The sequence below is a fragment of the Bufo gargarizans genome, chromosome 7 (genome assembly GCF_014858855.1).
Source record: "Bufo gargarizans isolate SCDJY-AF-19 chromosome 7, ASM1485885v1, whole genome shotgun sequence".
Classification (NCBI taxonomy): Eukaryota; Metazoa; Chordata; class Amphibia; order Anura; family Bufonidae; genus Bufo; species Bufo gargarizans.
This window is the reverse complement of record NC_058086.1, coordinates 14,951,892-14,971,825: the sequence shown is the minus strand read 5'-3', so window position 1 is coordinate 14,971,825 and position 19,934 is coordinate 14,951,892. Positions and strand designations below refer to the sequence as shown.

The following is a 19,934-nucleotide window of genomic DNA, read 5'->3' as shown; positions in this document are numbered from 1 at the left end:
AAAAGAAAAAGCACAGAAAATAATGCACTAACACAATAGATGCAAACAATACATACCGACTAAGTCCTCAGACTCTCAGCCAATATATTTTAAGCAAAACAATTTTTTTTTTTTCAGAAACAGCAGAACCTCAAATAGTGGTATAAAATACACACACACTGCTCTCATACTTAAATCCGTCAGGAATTCTGTGACTTGTCCAGAAAACCACCCAAGCATTCAATCACCCATGCAGATACACAAGCATCCTTCCTGATAGTTTCTCATCATGACTATCCTTCTCCATCGCAGTGCATTGCAGCTTTCATTAGAAACCATTAATAACTTAGCAGACAGCTCAGGCAGTTTCCGGCACCTGCACATCATAAATCACATCATAAATCATAAAACATTCTCCAAAATCCTATGTGAAACACGTTCTGACAAGTTATGGTGTGAAAGTTTAGGAAGTCCTGAGAGCCATCAGATTAATGTGGCTGACAACTACTAATTACAGTCTTATTACTCTGCGGTAGGGATGAGTGGAAGTTCAAGGGATTTTCCCCATAAACGTGTATCTTGAAATATTGGGGATAAGGACAGATGCCTACCTTCAGACACGAACCTCCCGTGCCCAGACATAAATCTGACTATGCGTTTCGGTCTTGTTTTCATGCTCCTTTGGTTCAATACAGTATGATGAGGTAGCTGGACTTTTCTCATATGACATTATAACCATGTTAACACTATAAAATGTCTGTCCTAGCTCCTGATGCTGCCCCATCTAACGTGGTAGTGAGCCTTGTAAATCACATGATAGCCAATGTAACCTGGACAGAAGTATCACAGGACAGGATACGAGGACATCTATCCGGTTATAAGGTATAATTTATAACAAACACATATACAATTATTGTATTTTAGTATACCATTCTTAGTGTAAGTGCAATTTAAAGTTGGATTCCAGCTGAGGTTGAAAGACCGTGTCCACCTTTACAGCCATTCTTATCGATCAACTTCATCTAGTCTAAAATAATAAATAAAAATCTTTGATTTTGCCTCTGTTTATGCAAACCTATGCATCTCCATAGTAACAGACTACAAATGAAGAAAGTGTAGTCTAACCTTGTAGTCACACTTCCTTCCACTTGTTCCCAGACTATTTCCCAAATTTCCAAATGTTTTACTTTAGATGCATAGGAGAAATTTAAAAAATGTTTTTGAAGGTGGACAGAGCTCTACTATCCCACGAGTAAAGCTTTCCTGTTTAATGTCCTTTTAGTGTTGACAGCTTGGCTGATTTTAATTCAGCTATATTAGAGCACAGCTATGATCAGCGACTACCGGAAATCCGAGTTTAGCCTCATTCACACGTCAGTGTTCCACGGATGTGTGCTGTACGTGTTCTCCATGGACAGCACACGTACCCAATCCATTCATTTTAAGGTGTGGATTCACACATCAGTTTTTTACCACAGTCCATGTTTTTAGCACGGAAGCATGCTCTATTTTGTCAGTGTTCACGTATCCATCATGCCCCATTATAGTCTATGGGTGCGTGAAAACAACGGATGCAACTCGAATGCCATCCGTGTTTCACAGATCATTAGGAAGAGATACTTTGAAAATAATTTTTCAGCTGTGCAGTGTCAGTGAATATGGATGACACACGGACACACGGACCACACGTTCCTTCACTGACATCTTCACGGAGGCATCACTGACCACCTTTTCACGGATTTTAGCATGGACGTGTAAATGAGGCTTTCGTTTGAAACACATCTTATGTTTCATTTATACAAAAAATGCAGTGGCTTCTCAATCAAGGCCTTAATTCGGTGTTCCTCAACTGCAGTCCTCAGGGCCCAACTTCTGGTCGTGATTTGAGAATATCCCACAGAAGGAATACCTGTGGTAAGACCTTATGCAAAACTAATACGAAGTCTTGCTCAATACTAAGGAAATCCTTAAAACATGATCGGTAGGTGGTCCCTGAGGACTGGAGTTGAGGAACACTGCCTTTATTGATCACTGCAGATCTGTATGGTTAGATTGTCTAATTTGTAAAAACAGAAGCCCATCATAGGCATGGAGAGCTGATTTGCTGCATGGCAAGGACCAATCTACAGTGGTGCTTGAAAGATTGTGAACCCTTCAACATTTTCTATACTTATGCATAAATTCAACCTAAAACAACTGATTTTCACACAATACTAAAAGTAGATAAAGATAACCAAATCTGAAAATCTGATCTACTTTGAAGGTATTTATATGGAAATATAGAAAATTCTGAAGGGTTCACACACTTTCAAGTACCACTGTATTATAACCTACAATGAAATAAATCACCAGTGAGAAAAATAATACTACTGGGTAATAAGCATAAAGATGTGTGTCAAATTAGTCAGAGTAAATGGTAATCTAGGAGTTCTGCTTCATGTATCCTTTTATATTTGAAACTATAAACTATTTCTTATATGCTTTTACTGTTCTATCTAGATAATTTACTGGAAAATAAAAAGTCTACAAGATGGGAAAATGCATCACGGTGAGCGACACACGCTGTCTTTTAGTGGCCAGAGGAACTCGGGGATAATCCCTATAGTTCACCCATTCTGCGAGTATCAAGTATCTGTTGCCGCCTATAACACTCGAGGTGATGGCCCAGAGAGCATCCCTGTCACTCTCCAAACTCCAGAAGGAGGTGAGAAGATGGAGACCTAATATTAATCATTTCATGAACATTATTATTAACAATATGCTTTGGTATAGGTGACAGCTGTCTGCTAGATGATATGTGAACATTGATGTATATTGTCCTTTTTAAAACTTTTCGTTTTTCATTTCTCAGTGCCAGAGCAACCACAGGTTTTACGAATTGTAAGTTCTGACCTGGAGTCCTTCACACTGTCCTGGGCCCCACCAAAGAGAAAAAATGGTATCCTTACCAGTTACATACTGCAGCACCAGATAAGTATGTATATTTACTATGAATTTTTGAATATATAAGATGCACAGAAATAATCTAAGAATTATCCATTATCAGTAAAGAAAAAACATAGACAGTCTCACTCTCTGCCATAAACTAAAAAGTTTGTCCTACCTGGACAAGATTTTGTGTACATGAGGAACCGCTATTAAATAGCTGATTACACAGACAGCGAAAACCCCTGCCAATCACGGCAAAACTGGTTGATCATATAATACATGGTCAAGCTGAGACTGTGGTAGATGTTCTGCCTCTCGGACAGAGTGACTTCAATTCTGGTGACATCACCAGAAGATTTCCATATGTTCTAATGGGGCATTCATTTAAGCACCCTTGCATCAATACTGATGTAATGGATAATCTAGCCATGGTTTGGGCTTACTATTAAGGATTTAGCTTCAACCAATCCACAATTTAAGGATGTTTGGAGAAATGCTGTATGCATAATGGTATGAGGAATTATGATAGTTTTCACAGGTTTTAGACTCCATCCAAAAGAAAGGAATGGGAGAAGTTTATTAATGATACATTTATGATCAGATCACTCAGCCTATCACTACACCCTTAGCTAAATAAGCAAAGTGTTAGGCTACTTTCACATTAGCGTTTTTAATTCCGCTATTGAGATCCGTCGTAGGATCTCAATAGCAGAAGAAAACGCTTCAGTTTTGTCCCCATTCATTGTCAATGGGGACAAAACTGAACGAAACAGAATGCACCAAAATTCATTCCGTTCCTTTTGGTTGTGCTCCCATCGCGGACAGAATAACGCTGTAAGCAGCATTCTTCTGTCCACTATGTGGTGTGGAGCAAGATGGCTATAAAAAAGACATGATACAACTGGATCCATTCATGACGGATGCATGCGGTTTTATTATGGTAACAGAAGCGTTTTTGCAGATCTATGACAGATCCGCAAAAAATGCTAATGTGAAAGTAGACTTATTTGTTATATATAAAGTATGCTATATATCTATTTATAAATATCCATTTATTTTTGTTTTATGCACCTGATGTTTTATTTCTGTGTCTTTTAGTTAATGAAAGTGATGTCATAGGGGGTTTATATAACATCACCATAACAAACCCAGAAGCAGTCAGTCAAAGAATTCCGCGTCTTGAGCATGGTATGAGGTACAAGTTCTACCTTCGAGCATGTACCCGTATTGGATGTAGCAAACCCGTGAGTGAAGAAGGACTGGCCCAAACACAAGCAAGTAAGATGTGTTTTAGGTTATTAGTGGTCCTAGCAATTGTTGTACTAGAATATTGAAAATATCTTGAGCATATATCTTGAAGGGACATGTCTATATATGTCCTAAGGGAACAATTTATTATTCTAGGTGTATTTGAGGTCAGTTTATAGTCCGGAGTTGCTGTGTGCGCCAAATTTATGAAATTAGAGCACAGTATTGCTATGAGGTTTACCTCTACAACAATAAAAGTACAATGGTAGGATGCCTGGTGATGAGTTTTGACTTTAAATAAGTTAACATTAAAGGGATTCTGTCATGAGATTTTACCCCTATAACCTAAACATATGTTCATGTCCGGAGTAATAATAAGAATCCTAAGCTGGCACTATTAAACTTTACTGTGGCTCTATTTGCACAAAAAACAGGATAACCTGTCAATCACTCACTTAAGGTGCCCAAGGGGAGGTCCGTTAATACAGGGTGCCCGGCCGCACCCCTCGCCGACCTTCCCTAGCTCACCGCCGCCTCAGCAATCCTACCTGTCCCTCTGCCAGATCCCGCTCCTGCGCACTAGGCTCAGCCTGGTGCGCGGCAGACTCCTGGCAGCGGCTTCGCTCAACGTAGCCGCTGCCAGGAGTCCGCGACGCATCAGGCTGAGCCTAGTGCGCAGGATCTGGCAGAGGGACGGGTAGGATTGCGGAGGCGGCGCTGAGCTAGGGATAAAAACCTGTTTTTTGTGCAAATAGAGCCACAGTGAAGTTTAATAATGCCAGCTTAGGATTCTTATTATGACATCTCATGTCTCATGACAGAATCCCTTTAAAGTGCTCTACACAACAAACTTGGCGTAAATAAAAGTTTTAAAAGTGGAGCAGGGTAGTGCAGGAGACCAAAAGTCGCAAAGTTTTGTGCAACTAAAAATGTGGGCCGCCATATGGTATGTGACAATTTTTTTTATTAAAAAAAACCTGGCATAACACATTTGATAAATTTCCTTTTTAAATGTGTTTATAGCAATAGAAATGAGGAAAGGCTCTAATGATGTGGTCTATATAATCATTGAAGTAAAACTACATACAATTATGTCCTTTCTTACCTTTCCTCTTTTCCTGACATTTGTCCTTCCTTATCTTTCCTCTTACATTAAGATACCCAGAGATGAGTGGCTCAAGATGATCAGCTTTGAAAAAAAAAATGTTTTATAAACCTGGTTATCTTGCTCCACTCATCTCAAGATATCTTGAGCCAAGAAGAAAGGTAAGAAAATAGGAAAGGTAAGGACAGACATATGTTGAGAAAAGAGGAAAGGTAAGGAAGTTGTCACGTTCAGTTGTGGGAGAGAAAAACCACACCGAACATAGGAGGGAAAGGGGTGAGGAAATAAGACCTGGAAACTAGGGAAAGGAGATGGACACCTCCTAGTAAAATGCTAATCAAAGTCCTGACTAACTACCAGTATGAACAGACCCCAGAAGTAGGAGAGTTCATACACCTGAATACCTAATGTCCTAACTCACCCTATAGGACCCTGGTACTAATGTCAGGACTGACACAACCTGTTCCTCCAAAAGGAAGGACGAACAGGAGTCTCCCTCAGGCCTAAATACAAATGCCAGAAAAATGCAACACACAAAATAACCCAAACAAAATACAAAAAGGAAAGAAAACACTTAACTTCAAGTGGCTATGGCAGCACCAGGAACTCAGCCGAGATCCACACACCAGCTATCCACAACTCAAACAGAAGCTATAAACCGCATAGCATAGTGGGAGAAACAACAATAAATAGAGAAGGTTAAATGACCATGATAGTCACACCTGGGGAAAGAATATGTGGCAAGCACCAGAAACAACACAGACGCCAAATGGAAAACATGTCAGATCAAACCACGTGTTGCCAGTCTCACCGATCTGTAACATCCAAAATCCAGACAATTGTTCCTTTCTATCATTAATATTTTCACAAGGATATGAGATGGACCACCTGCAATGAAAATAAGAGACTGTCTCTAAAAAGTTTAAGCAAACTATTAATGGCAGACATGGCACACCTAGTAATAACTGGAAATATACATGATGATTCACCAACGCTAGTTCGCATCCAGGTTCCCAAGAATGTACCAAGAGTTAATCATCACCTGGAAGGACTGTAGAGAAAGTAGTCTAGCCATTGACCTATTTCCAACTAGTTCATGTGTGGTATCACAACCTGCCATTTGTGCAGAGTCAGATAACTCCTGAAGAAGACATAAAGGCCCTGATTTATCATTTACCTGTTTTGCACTGGTCTATGATCTCCCTTGCACTGCTGGAAGATTCGCCTAATTGATGAAGTGCGGATCACCTCTTCATAAACTAGGTGCATCTCCGGCAGTCCGTGCGCTGTTACACGGCGCCATAACACAGAAGGCGAATATATGGAATTTGACACCATTGTTATGTGGTCTGCATCACTTACCAGGATGGACGAGTCTCCTGACCCCTGTTCTTCAAGACTAGCTGACCTCAACCAAGTTATTTTATTTCAAGTAAACAGATCTAAACCTATTGCTAAATTATTGTACATTGCACGTAAATCCATTGCAAAACACTGGATACAGCCAATCTCTCCGACTAAGTCAGAGTGGATAAATATGGTCAATCATATGATATCCATGGAGAGTGGCATCTATATTAAAAGGGGCACTGTACAGAAATTTAAGAAGCAATGGCAGGTGTGGCTGGCTGGACCTGGGGAGAAGTCTCAGAGATTGATGCATATTTGGAATGGAATGGTCCTAAGGGGATTTGGAAGCTAAGATGTAAGAGAATTGGAGCATGTTTGTCCATGTCGAGGGAGATGACCACACGGAGAGGGGGAGGTGGGGAGGGAGTTGGGGGGGAATGGGAGATTTAATAAAGATTTTTATATTATTTTTTTTTTGATGCAGTGTCATTGACATGCTGATTTGGATAAAGTATGATTGATTTTACTGTATTGATATCCTATTGTCATATAATGTATGGTTTATCTGAACAATTGGCTGCATGTAAAATCTTTAATAAAAATTATCTGATTAAAAAAAAAAACAGATCTAAACCTTCCGTCTACAGAGAGAGATTATTGCCATGAACAATGAAGTCTATATGATAATATAACAATAACACTACATCACCAATGACTGCAAATATATGACAGCGTAAATTTGCTACTAAATAAAAAAAAAAAATATATAATGAAATACATATACTATGCACATGGTTGGTGACCTGCGAGTTACTCTTTGTATCTCTAGTTTTTTCTGCAGCAATAATCAATAATATCACCACTGGGGTTATGCTTCTAGGTCTGCAAGTTCATTTTCTAGCAAGATAATTATAACAATCTATCACAAAAAAATCTCCAGTGAATTTGTGCAAAAAACTTTTCATTTCTTACAGGATTTTCTACTATTTCTTCTTCTCCAACTCACACTTCTGCCCTTGCTGCCAAAGTTCCTGCTATAGGTTTGTGTTGACGCTTGCTATGGGCTTTGGGATATGACTCTCTGTATTCTGCTAGATTGTCTGCCAAATTTCTTAAAGGGGTTTTCACACCTTAGACATTATGTCATATCTTATGGTTATGCCATAAAACGTTCTAGGACCACTACTTCCCGGCCTCTGTTCTGTAAGACTAGGTGGCCAGTGCCGACGGCATCATCGGTGTAAATGAATAGGCAAGTGGAAAAGCCCCTTTAAACTAACCCCCTGCTTCTCTGTCATCTGTGAATCTATTGCTCTAATTAAGTCCATAATATCTGAACAGTGTATAAAAAAACAGTACATTTATGTATTAACGTCATAGTATCAAGCTGCTGTTTTGATTTACATAATTTTGAGTGCACCTAAAAGTGCCAACACATCATCCATAGCTGTTAAGTCAAACACTTATTTGGCTACGAGCTTGTTCCTGAGTCGTACATACACATACATGCCAGCTCAGCCAAGCATGCATGTTTTGTCAATGAGAAGAGAGGAATGGGTCACTGCCAGACACCATATCTGCTGTGGGAACAAAGGATCGGTCATGTATGCTGAGTCCTTTGTCCTGACATCTGCTTTCACGGAAGAGTTGGAGCACCCACATACTCGTGAGATATTTGGGCAATCATAATCAGTCAATCATGGACATGAGCATGTAGATCTTACTGCTTCAGTGGTCACACACCACAGCTCATTCTTGTACATCACAGCAATGTGGCAAACGTTTCCATATTTGCTCCTAAGCTGCCACTAGTAGCTACTGCAAGCATCCAGAGTTTCATTATTTAACCCTATGCTCTCTAGCAGAAGAAAGGAACCCAAGCTTCTATAAAAATATATAATCTGGACAGAATTAGGGCCTCTGTAGGTTAAGAAAAAATGGTGTGAAATTCAATGTTGTTAAACTGCAGTAAGTATTCTGTCCATGATATCATCAATATTTGCACCAGTCATACGCTTTGAGATATATTTTTCAGTTTATATAGGAATCCTGTCTTAAAAATGTAAATCAGAAAACAGCATAGAAGAGGAGTGGCCCATGAGCTTAGGCCTTACAATGCTTGGGACTTCTTCTATGGTCATTGGACATTTCGATAATTTGGAGTATTTAACACAGATATTGAGCTATTTTTGTAAAATAAAAATAAAAAATAAACTTTTTAAAGTAAAATTTCCTATTTTTACCTATGGGGCTCATGCATGGAGTCGTTTGGCAGCATTATACAACCTGTGCATGCAACAAGAGTATAGGCTCTTGCTAGTTCTAGAAGAGAAGATGGAGCCCCTGTGATAGAACACTGATGCCACTCGGTTCTGTACTAAGGGGCCATATGGCCTCAATGCATTACCACAGAGACTCTATGGTTGTGACTCTACCATTATTTTACCTAGCCTACCCTTCACAAGGCCTAGTCCTCTCAAACCTGTAAGGATGCAAAGAGTCTAACGAGACCCATTCTATACAAAGCTTAAATGTAACAATGTAGCATATTTGTCAATAAATTTATATATGACCCAAAAAAACACACGTTATAAACTCAGATGACTTTTAGAGAAGTAGTATTGTCTTGTCCACTGTAGTCTGTATGTGTAACATATGGTACATGTAGTTTGTTGTACATGTAGAGATCTACATACATAGGTCTACATAGATCCATAGTAGTAAAGTCTTTGTGTAAAGAAGGAAATACTGTAAAATGAAGTGCAACATTTGCATAGTATGCTATCCATATAGTAATTTGCATAGTATGCTATCCATATAGTAATACACTGTAATTATCTCTTATTCCATTGCAGCTTACGCTAACGTACCTCGGAGCCTATCTACTCAAGGATGGTTTATTGGACTGATGTGCGCTGTGGCTCTTTTAACACTTTTAATGCTTGTTGGTTGCTTTGTGCAGATAAATAGAGGAGGAAAATATGCAGGTACAGTAACATGAGAGCTTCATAATGTAGACCACCTCATATTGTGACTTGTGATGTATATCGTGTGCCAGAATCTCATTGCCCCTGAGGCACCATGACAGACAGAAGCAGCTAATGTCACCTTAACCCCACCCCTGAATTCTTTGATTACACCTTCCACAACCCAAACTCTTAGGGGGTGGTGCTTAATTATTGAATGTTTTACACATTGAGATATTAGATAATACAAACGGAAAACAAATATGGCAAATACATTGCTCACACAAAATATAAGATATAAAGTATCTACCTATTAAAAGTAATAATCAACATGAAGGGCCAATTTATTAATTATACAATAGTGAGATAAACATACCAAAGTCATAAACCTTGTGTAAAAAGCATCTTGTAATTTAACCTTGGATGCCAATTTCTGACTTTGCAGCACAGCACCATAAGTAACTATAAGCCCCTTTTCCACAGTATGGTACTAGCTTTACCTTTCTCTACTCTACTCGCCTCTACTAGGTTTTGGTACCGGGTAGTTTTTTTTACACTGAGGACATGGTACCCCCTTAATGTAGCTGGTAGAAGTGTAGTAAAGTCACATGACTTCATGGTACCGTCTTGGCTCCCTTCGAACATCCTCAAATTAGGTACCAAAAAAGCACCAAGTACAATTTACAACTTTGGCCCAGTAGAAAAATGCTTAAAAATTATTGCCATGCAGTGCAAAAGGGGCTTAATAACATAGACATATTTTATATATTTAATAGTTCATTTTATTCAAGCAGGATGTACATTTTTCCCTTTTAGCAGACACCTCCCCCCCAAGGCTCCCTTTAGGCATTGGACTACTGTACCTCCAGAAATTGCACATATAAGTGCCATGTTTTCTGATTGGCTGTGCTGAAAAATGAGCCAAATGAAGATATGAAAATTTTAACCAGTTTCATGTTTTTTTGCAAGCATTAAATAATACAATGCAAAACCATGTTAAAGTTAGCCTCAAGCACTGCAAGTACATCTGTAAAAATGCACATTAATTTGAGGCCATCACACGGAGCCAGATTGCCAGATTGTACATTGAAACATGAGGGTGATTATTGAAATAAAGGTTCTTGAGTATTAATATTATAAATAGGGATGAGCGAATTGACTTTGGATGAAATATCCAAAGTTGATTAGCATAAAGCTTTATTCTAATACTGTACGGAGCAGGAGCGCCGTACAGTATTACAATGTTTTGGCTCCGATGAGCCGAAGTTATTGCTTTGTGAAGTCTCAGGAGACTTCGGGTAATAACTTCATAAATTAATTTGCACTGTAAAAAAGCATTTCCCGAACTCGGGTTCAGTTCCAAGGTACCATTTGGAACCAAACCCGAGTTCAGGAAATTCATTTTTACAGTACAAATTAACTTATGAAGTTATTATGTGAAGTCTCGTGAGACTTCGCGAAGCAATAACTTCGGCTCATCGGAGCCAATACATTCTAATACTGTACGGAGCTCCTGCTCCGTACAGTAATGGACCAAAAGTTTTATGCGCATCGACTTCGGGTGTTTCATCCAAAGTCGATTCGCTCATCCCTAATTATAAACATGAAAAGATTGGAGTCATGGTTTGGAATAAAGTATTTGTGCATTTTGCCATCCCGCTATAGAGAGCTGCATGACTGAAGTCACGTTATGCAATTTCACACCCTGCTTTTCTTTTGCAATTGAAATTGAATGGACCATAGCAAATACTCAGAATTTCTATTATATTTTATATGGTGTGATGGATTTTGCATCTAAGGATCTCAAAATGTTGCATTTTTTCACAGTTGATGCATCATGGTTACAAATAAAATCTCACTTTTAGTATAGATTATGGGAACAGCAGATACCACATCCCTTAAAGGCAATGTGTCATCAGAAAATAACCTATTGTTTAAATCATGTTTTTACGTTTCACATATTTTTTAAGAATATTTGATGTTATTTTTTAATTTTCCATGTCAATATATTTAAACAAAAACCATAAAATCCTGCAGTTTTCGCACTAGCCAGTAGTCCTAATAATAGGCGACACTTCTTGATCTGTACAGATCCCTTTACTGCAGTTACCTGCTTATCTGTCCTTCTAATCCTGTCTGTAATGATATCACCTCTGTTTATAGATAGGACGGGATCCTCCATTTACAATAGGTGATTGTCAAATCTTATCTATTCTTTCCTTGTACAATGACCTCTGCACAGGTCACAGAGCATGTCCAGAAAACTCTCCCATAGACAAAATTGAGGTCCCCTCCTGACCATGGTGTCTAAGGACGATGTGGCTGCCGTAAAGCAATTTTCTTAATGCTTTCTACATGTTGTTAAGAGCAACTCAGGCAAGATGGCCACCCCCAGAATTAGGTTCACGAATAAATAAATCTGCAATCAGAAAATAAAAAACTGATTAGAAAAAAGGATATGTGTGGCTATATGGTTTTAACTGTCAAATAACATTTCTGGTGGCACTTTTATTTTAAAGCAACATTCTGGTTCAAGAAGATCATATTAAAGGGAACCTTTCACCTCCAAAGACCACCCCAAGCCACCAGCAGTACCCGAGAGTAGCCAGAAGCGTGTTTCCGACGATCGTTTTCTTCCTGAAGGCAGATGAAGCAAAAGCTCAGAAAACGTTCTTTTTCTCCCTGCCCGTGTGATTTTCTAGTCATGCTTGAAGTCAAGGGGGCAGCGGCCTCCTTGCTTTAAGTCAAGGTAACCACGCCCCCTTACCTGCCCCTTCGCTGTGACTGACAGCGCTTATGCATGAGAGTTTGGCTGCCTTTGCCAAACTGCCGGCTGTCAGTCACAGCGACCTCAAGCATGACTAGAAAATGACGCGGGCAGGGGATAAAAAAACGTTTTCTGAGCTTTTGCTTCATCTGCCTTCAGGAAGAAAATGATCGTCGGAAACACGCTGCTGGCTACTTTCAGGTACTGCTGGTGGCTTGGGGTGGTTTTTGGAGGTGACAGGTTCCCTTTAACTGAGGAGTGAACAGAAGACTTAATTGGTGCCCTTCTTTTCAATTGCAGATTCACCGATTCCCGGGCTCCTGTTCAGTCATACAAGATGGCCGCTCTTCTTAGACTACCTGATACAATGTGCATTGGACAGTCCAAACACTTCCTGTTGCCCTCCAAGGGCAGGGCTGAATAAGCAGGAATAGTCTTGGACTACCAAATGCCCAGTGTGTATCAGATAGTCTGTGAAGTGGTGCGGCCAGCTTGGATGACTGAACAGGAGCTCAGGGATCGGTGGATCTTAAACTAAAACCATGAAAGGAGGGCCCCAGATAAGTATTCTGTTCATCCCCAGTTGAGGTGAATTCCTTTTCTTTAACCAGAGACTCACTATAACAGCTCAAGTGGCTTTGTAGCCCCAGAAATGGAAGAATACATGAAGGATTTTTCAGTATGCACCAAGAAAAAAATGTATGACTCCATAAAGGAATATAATAAAGTCCTTGTACAAAACACTTATACCCATTTTTTCTAATCTTTTCTTTTGATCTTCTATGCTTTTTTTTTTTGTTTACAGTGAAGGAAAAAGAAGATCTCCATCCTGAACCTGAAGTACAGTCTATGAAGGATCAGTTCTTTGATGACTGTAGGTTAGTGTTGAGCGAAGTTCAGACCTTCCATTTAGCAGAGTTGTTTTTTACAATATTCTTTCCCCCTATTAATACTATGTGCATACAGTGTATTCTAATACTGTATACCATAATAATAATATCATTATTATAATATCATATGCCAGAATGCTAACAGCTGACACTGTCTATGAGAACAGGCTAGGTAACAAAAGAAACTAAACTACATGCAATGCAGCCATTTGAAACATGGCCAGATTCAGGGTGTCAGTGGTAAGGAGCAGCTCTATTATAGCCCCCCGAGAACCTAAGTATAGAGGAAGATTTATAGTGTAGATCTTGCCATGCCACAGCTACATTTTTCACCTTTTCTGAATCAATAGAAATGGTCACACATGTGTGGTTTACACATATATTTTTTTTTTGCACCACACAATTTCCATTTAATGTGAACACAAAAATGACTCATTTGGCAATGGAAGCAGTGACATCATTACCCATTAGCCTCCACTATAGGTCGTTCCTGCCCCATGGTGCATCCTGGCAGCTTCTGGTCCTGAATTTATAGGACTGCATCCCCTTCAAATAGCTGATTGGTATGGGTGTCAAAAGTTTAATCCCTACTGATCAGATATTGATAACCTAACCTTAAAAAAAGTGTTTAATGCAATTTATGCTCCATAGCTACAGACTACCAATAGACCTTGTGTGTAGACTGATCCCGCAGTCAACCCCTGCTTTTTGCTAGCCTTCTCCTGAATGCTGTAGCAGCATCTCTGTTCAGTGAAAGTCAGCATTATTCACACAAAGCAGATTACATATTCATGAGGATGCTTCTGGGCTCCACTTCATCACGGAAATCACAGCTTCCAGGGGAGAAAAAATGCCTCATAGAGGATTCCCACTGAGCTCTGTAAAGCAGCATGTCAGGGAAAGGAGGATTTACGAATAAAATAAGTAATATAGGAATAAAAGTGCAACTTGAACCTCTCAGGATACACACTTATAAGAAATATAGGCTTACATCTGCATTGGAGACTTGGTCTGGAGTCTCCATCATAGATTCCATAAAAAAAATAATTTGTCTCACTGACAAAAACCTAACAGACCTCATTATAGTCAATGGGGTCCTTCGGGTGGGGAGGCATAGGTGTCAGTTATGTGCTGCGATTTCCATAATTGTCATTGTTGTGCTCCCAGATCAGAGCTGAAAAATGGAAATCAATAGTGGCAATGTGAACAACGGCTTAAAGAGGATCTGTCACTAGATCTCACAATAAAAGCTGCATGCAATATTAAATAAATTTCTTTGACCAGATGAGGCTGGTGTAGTTACTTTGAAAATCCATATCAGAATGGCTGTATAATCCTTTTTGAAAGTTTTCTGGCCTGATATTAAAAATAATCTAAAAAAATAACTTTTTGAATCCAACTAAAGAGTGACAGAGCTGACTATGGTTCCTTAGACCCATCGGAGCAAATTATTCTGAGAGCCCACTATCAAACTGGACAGAACACATATACTCACTTCTAATTTAATTGCATAGATTGGCTCTAAAGTCATCTCCAAACTGAATACATTTTTGTAGGACCTTAGGGCCTTGTTGTGTAAGTGGCACATTATTGTGTCCAAACCTGGGCCAACTAGTGGTTCCTATACTTTTCTGATGGGCCAGTCTGAAATGGAGAGCTGATGACTCCTAGTATATTCATGAGCTAAACTCAGTCTCTTCCCACCTAACCTAACTTTCAAGCTCCTTTCAAGTGTACCTCCTCTACTGCTATCTCACACTGATCACTACACGCTGCAGTGTGTCAATAGGGTTGATTGGACATCGAGTTTAGCTGATGACTACACTTGGACTCATCAGCTCTATCTTTAAAGGACTCATACGATGGTAATTTTATTATCAGGATTATACAGCCATTCTTACATGGATTTTCAAAATAAGCACACCAGCCTCATCGGGTCTAAGCCATCTTTTTATTATGGTATGTAGTTTGTATTGTGAAATGTGGTGACAGATACTCTTTAATAATGTCTTTATGGGGTCAGTATGATCAATATCACAACTTCGATGCTCGTCAATTTGTTAGACTATCTTCTATGATGCCAGCCTCAGCTACTAACATCATTATTTTCCCTTAGTTCCAGTGATAAGAAGGCAACAAATGGCAGCATGGACTCATTAAGCTTAGATATTAAAACCTATGACAGTGTGGATAGCCTTGTCCAGTACAGTGATGGAGAACACAGTAACTTCAACGAAGATGGATCTTTCATTGGAGCTTACACAGAATCAAAGGAGAAACATCTAGGGGATGGAAACACACACATTCAAGCTGTTCGCTCTTAATAACTGCACAGCATCCACAAAGAACTTTATCACAGTTATTGAAATACTCAACGAGAAGGACACATTTGGTGCACAACTGTAAGAGGGAATTGGCTTGGATATTCAAATGTTTAGTAGCCAAAATTGACTGTTCCGCCTCACCTAAAAAAAAATGGAACGTTGTCATTTGTTTCCCCAGCATCGTCATTTTACCAAGCATTCATAAATCATTTGCAACTGAAGAAGCATAAGCATTTGTTCCGGTACACATGACTATCACAATGTACACTATTTTGTGAAGGAGGTCATAACATAATTGCTCTTGTTTTCAATTTAACATTTTGAAATATCCCATCGTGCAACTGTGCTGTCTGTACATCGCGCATGTGCTTTGAAGATCCAATGTTTATCTCTAATGCAGCAACATTATTGGAGCATGGACTGTCCTAATTATACTATTTAAAGGGCTTTTCAATTTTTTAAAATGGGCGGTATATCAATTTTTTTTTTTCAACTTTAAATGTCCTACAGCCCCTTCATGTTGTTTCACTGTCTGCTGGTCCTGCATGCATTACATCATGTCCATCGTTCATGTGATTGCTTGATGCCAATTAATGACCTCATTGATAATGTGCTGTTCACACACACGTTTCCCTGCTCTGTGCCCACTTTTTTTTTTATTTTTATCGGAAAACCCTTTAAACAAAGATGGAGTTAAGTTGGGAAAGTCAAAGTATTTGTAAATTAGTAACATCTCATACAGGTGAATCATGCTTCTTATTATCTACTATAACTCTTATCACAGTTTATAAACTGAACCCCAATTTTGACATCTCTGTTATCTGTTAGGGTACTTTCACACTAGCGTTAGAAGAAGTTGCCGGAACTGCCTGCCGGATCCGGAAATCTGTAGGCAAACAGATATACATTTTTTTCCGGATGCGGATCCGTCTGACAAATGCGTTGCAATACGGGATCCATCTCTCCGATGTCATCCGGGAAACCGGATTGGTTTTTCCAGAACACTTGGTACCGGATCCGGCATTAATACATTTCTATGGAAATTAATGCCGGCAAGTGTTCTGTAATTTTGGCTGGAGAAAATACCTCAGCATGTTTTTTTTTTACAGTATTGAGCCCCTATGACGGAACTCAATACCAGAAAACTTTAATGCTAGTGTGAAAGTACCCTTAAGGTGTCCAGACATTAGGCATATACAGTATATATAAATATGGTATAAAATGAACAGATAAAATTTGAAGAATACAAAATTTGACCGAGAGCCTCGATCGATCAAAAACATTATACGTCTGCCAAACCAGCCAACTCTAATTTTATAGGAGTGCCCCAATCTGGATTTCAACTTGTCCAATCCTTCGTTCCCTTGGATATTAACCTGATTCAAAGGATATCTGTAGTGGTTTTTTCCCCTCCACCCACTGAAAACACATGTTTGGTGGAGCTGAGTTTGCATGTTTATGGATGAGTTAGGAGTCATGGATGTTTGACCAACAGCTGCTGTCTAAGAAGTATTGTCACCATTAGTTCCTAGATATTAATGGATGAAAGAAGAGAGGGCCAAAACACATTTCCTCTCCATTCTTTAATATTAAGTACATGGCTAATGGTGGTGACAATTGCTTTAAGTGAAAACTATGGGCAAATTTAGTTGTATCTTATAAAGCCAACTGTGTGGTCAAATCACCTTTGCTGTATTTCTTCCTATACTTCTTGGAACACGACAAAGGTAAATATGGCTCCACTTAGATCATTGATCTTTAACCAGTGACGCTACATTTGTTTCTAAACTACAAGTAACAGCATGTCCTATAGGCATCATAGGACATACTGGGAGATATAGTTTTGCGATAGCTGGAGAACTGCAGGTTGGGGACCACTGACTTAGATAGTAACATGGTCAAGAAGGAAACAATTTCCAGGTACTGACAGTGGTGGCTGAAGGTCTTTCCTGCAAACCTTTACTTTTATGTTTTCAGTGGAAACAGATTTACTACACTAATAAAATTCACAAAGCTGTATGCTGCCAAAACTTGACATTATTTTTTTCAACATTTCTATTCTCTGGTGGGTAAAAGATGAACAAGAACTGTGTCCATGTACTACAGAAAAATATGCATGAAAAAGAATAGCCCACTCATGCTAGTGGTGGGTCATCAAAACGTGTGCCCAGCACTCCTGCTGGTGGGTGATAATTCTGGTTACTTCATAGATGGTTAGTAAAAAAGTCATGACCATGTACCCCTCAAACCTTCCACATGGCAGTTATGGTTGTAGCCTACAGATATTTAAAGTTTAGCCTCTGTTTGTGCTAATGCCACCTTTTATCTGCATGATGAGCAACTATAAAAGAATAGTGTTAAGTTGTGTAACTGAAGGAATCATAGATGCTGTTGAAATGGAGGAAGCTCAAAGCTTTGTGTTGTCTTGTTTGTAATGTGCCCTTTGATAAAAAATAAAAAATAACAAAAATAAAAAAATATCATTGACTGGACTGTGATTACTTGGAATAGGGTATTTTCCAGCAATAAAGAATACTAGAAGCATTCTTACATTCTGATGCAGTATAGTTATGAGAGTTACGCAAAAGGTGGCAAGGGCGCTGGAAAGTAAAGACCCAAAGTTATCTTTCCATCACACTGTGCAGGCCCAAGGCATGGCTGAAAGAAGTCTTTGGGGCGGTCTGGGCTAAATGGAGAACAATTATTGACAGCTGATCCAAAGTGTAAAGAGATACCAGTTCAGAGCACCAAGGGGTCAGGTAAAATCATAATCAGGGGCAGGCAGAGTACATGAAATCTGATAAACAGTCCGAGGTCAGGTCAGTGTCAGTACAGAGATGAAGTAGAGGTCAGGGAGACAACCTTTGGAAAACCCCTTTAAAATCTTGGATTGAAAAGTAGATTACCCTTTAAACTTCATCATATAATCTTGGTAATCTATGCAACTACAAGCAATTGCTTAACGCATTTAGTTTAGATAACATGTCTCATAAAGCATGTGTGCTAACCCTGCTACATCTGTACCTGGCGGAGAGCATGAGGGGAGAACGGAGGTGGTGGTGGCACTCACAGTGGCTCTGTCCTAATACCTCATTCCCAGGGCTGTTACAGGGAAATGGAGGTACACCTTGTTATCCCTTAAGGTACACATTGGTTGGGGTCTTCTGCCTGATGGAAGGTGGGGTCCCCTTGCTGTTGCAGCGGTGTGGTACAAAAGGACAGGAGACAGAGAAGAGAAGGTACAGTTAAACATGAACAAAGTGTAAATTCTCATACAATGTTCCATACAAGATGGAAGCACTTAAACAGTTACAACAGGTTCTAGGCTAAATCAAAGGTTACCTTTAGAGCTCCATCCTGTGCCTTCTCATATAATAATACTTCACACAGCAATCCAGCCACTGATGTCTTCCATCTGCTTTCTACATCAGTATGTTTGTTCCGCAAAGGATAGAACATGTCCTTTTCTTGGCCGCAACTACAGACCACCAACCTATTGAAGTCAAGGGGTACGCAAAAAACAGATGCAACACGGACATCACACAGATGTCATCCGTATTTTGTGAATCCACATTTTGCAGACTACAAAATACATACGGTCATGTGAATGCCCCATGTGATTAAGACCACTTGCTTCTCCACTTACATTCTAGTGATCTCAGAATACGGGATTTCTATACTCAGTATCCCTAATAATCCTAAAATGAAAAACCATTGTTTAGACCTTTCAGGCTCATACAATCCAATAGTAAATCCATTTAGCTTCCTCCTGTAGAGTCTGTCTATATTTCCCTTCCTAGCCCTCAGGCCCCCAATCATTATTAGACCTCAGATCAGACCCTCAATCTTCATCAGACCTCTAATGAGACCCCCTAATCTTTATCAGACCCCCAATATTTATCATACCTGAGATCAGAACCCCCCAATCAGACCCCCCAATCTTTATTAGACCTCGGATCTGACCACCAACCTGTATCAGACCCCACTAATCAGACCAACAAACTTTATTACAGCAGATCTCAAATCAGACCTCCCCCATATGTATAAGACCCCCCCAAGCAGACCCCTAATATTTATTAGACCTCTGATCTGACCCCCAATCTGTATCAGACCAATCAGACCAACAAACTTTGTCAGACCTAGATCAGACCCCTAATCTTTATTAGACCTCAGATCAGACCACCCAATCAGACCCCCCAATCTGTATTAGACCTCAGATCAAACGCCTAATCAGACTGATGGGATATAGGTAACTCCATCTTGTCTCTCTTAGTTGACCAGTACATCTGTTTAAGATTACCATCCCCCTTTGGTATATGAGAAACTTCCTTAGCGGTTTCAAGAACACCCAAACATTCCTAAAAGTTGGAAGTTTCA

At 39.5% G+C, this 19,934-nt stretch overlaps 1 protein-coding gene across 7 annotated transcripts in view; it reads left to right on the top strand.

Annotated features, from left to right (window-relative positions):
• The window catches only part of CHL1 (cell adhesion molecule L1 like), a 117,392-nt gene extending 99,357 nt beyond the window's left edge, over nt 1-18,035 (top strand). For all 7 annotated transcript variants that reach the window (XM_044302092.1, XM_044302093.1, XM_044302095.1 and 4 more), the window contains 7 exons: nt 746-861; nt 2,479-2,683; nt 2,831-2,953; nt 4,006-4,185; nt 9,466-9,597; nt 13,149-13,221; nt 15,350-18,035. In XM_044302092.1, the coding sequence (XP_044158027.1) occupies nt 746-861; nt 2,479-2,683; nt 2,831-2,953; nt 4,006-4,185; nt 9,466-9,597; nt 13,149-13,221; nt 15,350-15,557 (1,037 nt within the window). In that variant the 3' untranslated portion in view covers nt 15,558-18,035. The remainder of the gene's footprint in view (nt 1-745; nt 862-2,478; nt 2,684-2,830; nt 2,954-4,005; nt 4,186-9,465; nt 9,598-13,148; nt 13,222-15,349) is intronic.
• Nucleotides 18,036-19,934: the final 1,899 nt, after the last annotated feature.